The sequence below is a fragment of the Vidua macroura genome, chromosome 4 (genome assembly GCF_024509145.1).
Source record: "Vidua macroura isolate BioBank_ID:100142 chromosome 4, ASM2450914v1, whole genome shotgun sequence".
NCBI classification, from domain to species: Eukaryota; Metazoa; Chordata; class Aves; order Passeriformes; family Viduidae; genus Vidua; species Vidua macroura.
Window position 1 is genome coordinate 58,123,435 of NC_071574.1, and position 7,208 is coordinate 58,130,642.

Here is a 7,208-nt window from a genome sequence, read left to right on the forward strand (position 1 = left end):
ACAAATTGTGAAAAAAATGAAGATGGTTTTCATCTTTTTCACTGGGATTTGAACACTTGTCCTGTCTTCAAATTCCCTAGTGAAAACAAAGCTATTGGATAAGTCATGGCTGGAGTTTATGATGTTCCATGTCACAGAAACACCTGTAGCTGCTTTCCACAATTCACATGCATGGAAGCTGATTAACTGAGTCAGTCCCAAGTGAGTAAAAACAAAACAGATGATAATTACTGGCATGATAAACACATGGCATCAGAACTCAAAATTCTAACCTTTTAGAGACCATTTGGAAAGGTCAGTATATGCCTGTTGTCCAGGGAATTAAAGGAAACTCCATCTTCCTACTGGTGTGAGTGTTGGTAGTGCAGAGCTCCAGGGGGCTGTAAAGTGGGGATACTCTTCCAGGCTCTCCTGAAATAGGCTCTGTGGCTTCTGGGACCATCAGGCTGTGAGTAACATCATCCTTTGCTAAGAATGCTCAATGCAATGTGGAGCTTGTGCAAGTAGAGTGGAATAAAATTGAGAGTAGAATCAATTGATGGATTTGAATGGAAAAACTTAACTGCTTCTGTTTAACTTTATCCCTTTAATTACATTCTCTGATTTAAAAATATTTAAATACACAATTTTTTTACCTTATTACATCAACAGCTGGAATATAAATCACTACAGGTGAAGGAATGAAAAGCAAGATAAAAGACTAGGTTCTTCTTGGTTAACAAATATATTAAAGCAAATCTCTAGCCATATTATTTTCCACTTAATTTTTATCAAGGTAAAATTTTCTAAAATACTTTAACTTTTTTTATTGATGTTACCCATACCAAGGAACTGGGGCAAAAAATTAACATTTTTCTATTCCTGTTGTTATGCATTTATTTAAAAAGTAAAGTCTTGAGTTTCCTAGGGTTCTTCTCTGAGAGGTAAATAGATGACCACATGAACATTATCAACACATACTCCAGTTACAGTTTTGCAAATTCAGTCCAGCCTTTTGCACCTTGTACAGAAACCTGTACAAACCTAAAATATGAAGAGTAGGACAGTCCCTGACAGAGCTGAGTCCTTGGAAAGGGCTGTTTGATGCTACAATAACATGCAGCATTTTCATTTATAGTCCAAGCAAATGAGAAGGAATGATGGCCACAGTTGCACCAAATGTAGGATACACTGTTACCACCAGCAGCTAGTTTGGAAAATGGCCCTTACCAGCTTGGTACAATTCCCAGTTGATCTACAGAAGGAATGTGCCAGGTCATATGAAGAGCCAAAACCTTTGGCTTTTCCTATCTGGCACTTGCCCAGCATTCAACACAGTTTATCTGTCGACTGCTTTAAAGACAGTAGAAATGCTGGGGTTTAAAGTACTTTGCAGGTATATACTATTTCATAGTTTGCAATTTCTTGATTCCCAAGGCATTTATGTTCCTTTCAGATAGCAACCACCACCAACAACAAAAAATCCCAAAACCCAAACTACCCCAACCCTTAAAAGAACCAAACCAAAACATTCCTGCCCTATTCATTCATTACCTGTTGGGAAGTTGTTAGAAGTTGTGTTTTGCTACATGGCCATGCCTGAAAAGCACAAAATCATTAGGGATGAGGAAAGCTGCTAACTGAAGCCTTAACACCATCTTCCATATGCACTTAATCCGATGGTTGTAAGAAAAGCCTTTGACTTCCTGAGGGCAAAGATCCAAGTCTGAAGCGGTTGTAAACTCAAGAAAGTAACCTTGCTGACTGAAGTCCTTTTCCTACAGGAAAGGAAAAGATCAGAGCAAGCAGAGGAAATGGGCACAAAGCAAAACAAGACAAAAGAGAGAGGCTGAATAATGACACAAGGAAATGCAGAGCATGGGGAAAGTGCACCAGTTTAGAGGGTTGGGAAGTAGTGTTAGTAAATGAGAAATTTCTGTTTCACTATGTCAGCACACAGCCTTGAGGGGTGCTGATACTAAAATGTGAAAGAATTAAAACTCTTTCTGACATCTATGACAAACAACAGTGAATTGTCATTTTAGCTGTTGCCTAAGCTCTTTCCCTTCTGCTGTGACACAGAAAATGTTTTAATCAAAGTCAGTTATTGGTATTTAAGTAACACAATGCAATGTTTTAGGTTATAGTCCTACACTGACTGACTGTCCTCAGCCACTCTGCACACCCATGTGAACACTACACTACAGCACATTCAATTCTTCAGAATGAGTTCTGTGTTGAACCTCTTTTCCTGAAATGCAAATAAAAGCTGTTTCTGCTGCTTAAATACCCCTTGGATAGGAAACTGTTCAGATAGGTTTTACCATGGTGATTACCTCCTACCCTTAATTACAGTACTTAGAACATTTTTAGTACCTCAGAAATATTTTCAACTTTGTCACTCTGTAAGTTCTCAAAAACTTTGAAAAGGATGGTGAGAAACAATGTATCACACACAGGGGGACAAATCACTGCAGGAGGTAGACAGTAAAATAAAAGGGATGAAGAGGTTTGAAATGAGGATTGAAATTGTCTTCCGAGTATGTTTTATATCTTAAAGCACTTCTGAGTGCTTTATATATTAAGGGAGACATTTTTGATTTTGAGGATGGTGAAACACTGAAAAAGGTTGTCCAGACAGATGCTGGATGTCTAGCCCTGGAAACATTCAGGATCTGGCTGGATGGGGCTTTGAGCAACCTGATCTAGTTGAAGATGTCCCTGTCATTGCAGAGTTGAAGTAGATGACCTTTAAAGGTGCCTTCCAACCCAAACTGTTTGAGGATTCAATCCACACATCTGTCCTTCATCTGCTTAGTGACCCCCACAAAGGACTGGGCTTCTTTCCCTTCCTGTAATACTTTTTTCCCTAGATTTAATCAAAATATTGTCAATATGTGTGTCCTTCTATGGCTGCATTAAATTAATAGTCAGCAATAAAAACAAGCCCCGAACTCTTGCCCAGTTTCTGCTCTGTACCTTTACAGTAGTCAGAGATGATTGAAGCAAGAGCAGCTGTTACTGCACCTCCTGTAAAGGAGCAGCACAAGCAGGAGACTGATCTGGGACTGACACTGCCAGTGGACAGGGCCTCAGCCATCCCCACACAGACCAGCCCAATCTGCTGCACAGCACAGCAGAATCAGGTTCTAATCTCAGTGTTTTTGGAACATCGTGCACTAAAACAACAAAAATCCCCAGCAGAACACAGGATCTGCCACCACCTCATCTTGCCTCTTATCAGCTTGTTTGCAGGGCAAGAGGAAAGTGTACTAAACTTTTTCTCATTTTTTCCCCCTCTCCTACCCCCACTTCTTTTCTCACAGCACGCTACAAGTGAAAGTCTCGGAGCCGCAGAATTCAATAGACATGAACACAGAAAATGAACATTTGAAGTCCATAAAGATGTGCCTTAATCAGCCCACTGAGTGGAATCTGAGTTTTTCAGCAGCATCTCTCGCCAGCTGTAAAGTTTTTAACCAAAATCTCAAAACAGATGAGAACAAATAGATTGCAGCTGTTCTTGCACTATTATTTTGTACATTGTTCCTGATTTTTTTTTCTGCTAAATAATAAGCATTTATTACATTGATCTTGAAACAATCTTGTGTGATTTGGCTTCATATACTACTAGCATTATTCAGTTTGATGTACTTTTTCTTTTCTAAATATGAAGTTTCACATCTGACCATCATGAAATTCTTGCCGTACAAATTTATATCAGAATCCGATGTTCCCCTTTGATAGTATTGTGATTTTTCTATGTTCTTTAAATTTAACTATGGTTTCCCAATTTTATTTTTGTGCACGAAAGTTAATATATTATGTAATTTGTGGCATAGGTCACCATGTAAAGGTTTATGGTAATAATTCAAACAAATCTGTAACAGGTGGAGACCGACTACCTCGAAGCAAAGCAGTACAAAGGTAAATTACCTGAGATCTCCTTCACCAACGGATTGAAATGTATGGAAGCACCACTTTGTTTCTGCAGTATGCTTTCATCTTCACTTACCTTGAGAACTTCTGTGTGATGGTGTTTAATGACCCTAATGTCTGAAAGAAAGACCAAGCCTGCTGGAGAATCTCGTGAAAGATTGTCATTCAACAAATCTGTATCTGCACTTTTTGAGGTTTCTGCTAAATGGTCTTTCTTCCCCATTTGTTTTTATTAATTTATGCCTGCCACCAATTAAAATGGATGTAAATGCTCTTCCTATTTCATTTTTTCCGTGTACTTTGGAAATTCAATGTAAAATCAAAATTTTATCTCTACTCAAAGAAGTAGTAAATGGTTGTAGCTGACTACATTGTAGACATTCCATGCTTAATGATCTTAGCAAGGTTCATGTACTTCGTTCATCAAAACTTTATTATTAATACAGCTATAAAAAAAAGTGTTAGAATAAAACCATATAATATACTTCTCTTTTCTGGAGTCATACATTCAGTAGCTAGAGTAGAGGTTTTTTAATTCATGAGTTGTCTGTCCTTTACTTGACAAGAACTAATTTTCCAGAAGGAAATTTCCTTGGAAGACACTGTATTTTATAAAACAAAAGTTTTAAGGATTCACCTTACAAAAATGAAGATGCATTTCCTCTTTACAGAGGTTTGTTGGTTTGCAGGTGCAATCCAGTAACTGAAATAAAGAGAATGTTATGAATTCTGGTGGCACAAGATCCCAAGAGGGTATTGAGTCACTGAAGCATTGGACATGATTAAAAGAATGTGATTAAAAAATAAACATACATCATGTCTCAAGCTGTTTAGAAGGTCTTTATGTATCTCAAATGTTACATGCACGTGGATTCTGTGGGGCAAGAAAGCCAAAAGGAGAATTAAGCTTCCCAGGGGAGAGGAACTGAAGCTGACTTTAGTGGAGCCCCAGCAAAGCACAAAGATCAGAAAGGAGGCAGGCAGGACATAGGAGTCTTACAAGCACTGGAGCCAACGCAGCTGGAACTGTGTTTGTGTGCCCATGGGAGGAGATGCCACATGGATTTTTCTGATTTCAAAGACCCAGTAAATACTAGCACCTCACTGCTTTGGACATGTCTCCCTCAGGTCCAAGCAGAAGCCTGGTTTTTGTTAACAAATCATTATTATTAATTATTATTCCTTTGAGTTTTAGTTGGCTGCTCACTCAAGGGTTTTCATGCACAGCCCAAGCTCACCAGCCCCTGCTGTCCTGCCTGGAGAGCAACCGGCCGAAGGCCTGTTTTCAAAAGAAGCTGCTTTAGTGCACAGGCTGAAGAGACTGAATACACAAGCAAACAAGAATCACAACATTAGTTTAAAGAAACAAAAACTAGTGTGGGAATAAACATGGGATCTAAGTCTGATGAGTGATCACTGCTATTTTACCATTATTTAATGGGCAATCAAGTCTAGGTCTAGTTCATGATTGACACTGTTGTGTTTAGCCAGCAAAGAGAAAGGACACACAGTAATAGGTCCAGAGCAACAAAGAGGTTGTTTTTAAATAAATTAAAATATTTTAGGAATAAAATATTATTCCTTAATTAAGAAGCTGGGAAGTTAGGCGCTTTCAACACATAGAATTAAAGTAAAAAACAGCATTATTTTAGCTAGAAGGAGTAATGCGTACCAAGAAAAGATGTTTTTCATTGCAAAGATGACAATTCCAAGCTTAGCTCCTTGTCACCTCTGGATGTATTCTTGCTGCCATGTGCCTTTCTCAGGAAGTCAGCTGCTTACATTGAAACCTTGATCATCAGTAATAGGGAACTTTGAGAGACAGCACACATTCCGATTGTCCCACCCTGCAGTTCTGCAGCCACCCCTGCTGAAAAGGTAAAGCAATTTTACAAGAACACATCAAATTTTGTATTACACAGAAAACCCTTCCCTTCACAGAGAATTGGGCAGGCAATGTTCCCAGAGGGGCTGGAAATTCAGTGCCAGTTGCTGCTCAAGTTTCTTGCCTGAAAGGATCACAGGGTAAGTCCGGCATAAAAGGACATCAGGAAGGTCCACAGTTGTACACCCTGCTCAAAGGCAGCCAGCTGTGAGTAGTTCACACCTAGTCCTGTCTTAAAAACTCCTAGGACAGAACCTGCACAGGTAACCTGTTCCAGCAGTTTTTAACCTGTTCCACTGCCTTTTTCACCTCTTCTGGTCTGAGTTTTATACCCATAATTTATACCCAGTTTTTTTATCCTCTCATGCAACAAAGAGCCCAATTTTATCTTTTTACTGGATTCCTTGCAGGTAACTGGGGATCCTCCCAACATTCACAGGCTCAACAAGCCCAGCTTCCTCAGCCTCTCCCACTGGGCAGAACTCCAGTTCCACACCAGCCCCAGAGGCCTCCACTTAGACAAAGTCTATTTTCTATTAACACACACCAGTGAAGCCACATCCACAGCAGAGGCATCCACAGACTGGGAGGTGACTTGAGGGAAACCTCATCTTTACAGTCCAGCATTCGCAAGATATGCCAGAGACAGAACCTGTATATGTGGCAAGGCACAATAGAACAGCAAGAAGTCAAAACTAAAGTCTTATTCAGGAAGGCATGTCCAGAGGCTTTTATGAATTATTATTGCTCCTGCTTTGCCTCAAAATTCATTTTAAGAAAAAATAAGAGTGGACTAGCACCAGTTGCTCCAAGTGTAGTAGTACTTAAAGAACAAACTACTCAAGAGAGGGAGGATGAGAGAGAATTTAAATTTAAAAATCCCCAACACTAAAGCCCCAAGGAAGGTCTTATAACTGAGAAAAACAACTATATCCTTTGCCCATTTCCACTATGTTCAGGCAGCATTCAAGGGGACAGAGAACATCTCTGAAGTGCCTGCATGTACACAAACTCATACTACAACAGAATTTGGGGTTTTAAAAGTTACCAAAGGAGGGAGATCAGGACCTCAAAATTGTGTTTAAAATTACAAAATTAATTCATCACAGTTACAGAAGCTTCTAAATAGAGCAAATATCATCACAAAAGTGTGTTGTGGCATTTTGCAGTTTGACAAGTTTCCAACAAAAACTGCAAAGGATGAAAAGCAACACAATCCCTCTGTTTCCTATATGCAAGCTTGGAAACAGCATAATAGTTTGAGCATTACACTTTAGGAAAACTAAATTTCATGTGTCCCTAAGTAATTTCTGAGAATTACCAAAGATAATTTATAGCATATTTACCTGTTTAAAATGCAAATTCCTTAGAAAGCTGCATTTGGCATCAGTAGTTGAGACGTGCA

At 39.1% G+C, this 7,208-nt stretch overlaps 1 protein-coding gene and 1 long non-coding RNA gene across 8 annotated transcripts in view; one reads left to right on the forward strand and one right to left on the reverse strand.

Annotated features, from left to right (window-relative positions):
• The window catches only part of LCORL (ligand dependent nuclear receptor corepressor like), an 80,822-nt gene extending 76,420 nt beyond the window's left edge, over positions 1-4,402 (forward strand). For 4 of the 7 annotated variants that reach the window (XM_053975304.1, XM_053975308.1, XM_053975307.1 and 1 more), the window contains exon 8: positions 3,306-3,466. In XM_053975304.1, coding sequence (XP_053831279.1) covers positions 3,306-3,365 — 60 coding nt within the window. In that variant the 3' untranslated portion in view covers positions 3,366-3,466. Of the gene's footprint in view, positions 1-3,305 lie in introns of all 7 variants that reach the window. The other 3 variants (XM_053975305.1, XM_053975311.1, XM_053975306.1) reach the window with 3 other exon arrangements.
• On the reverse strand, positions 28-5,643 carry LOC128806071 (uncharacterized). Its single transcript, XR_008436706.1, has 3 exons — positions 5,591-5,643; positions 1,534-1,757; positions 28-494 (listed from the first exon to the last, which is right to left on the reverse strand). It is a non-coding gene; the product is annotated as an uncharacterized LOC128806071 (long non-coding RNA).
• Positions 5,644-7,208: the final 1,565 nt, after the last annotated feature.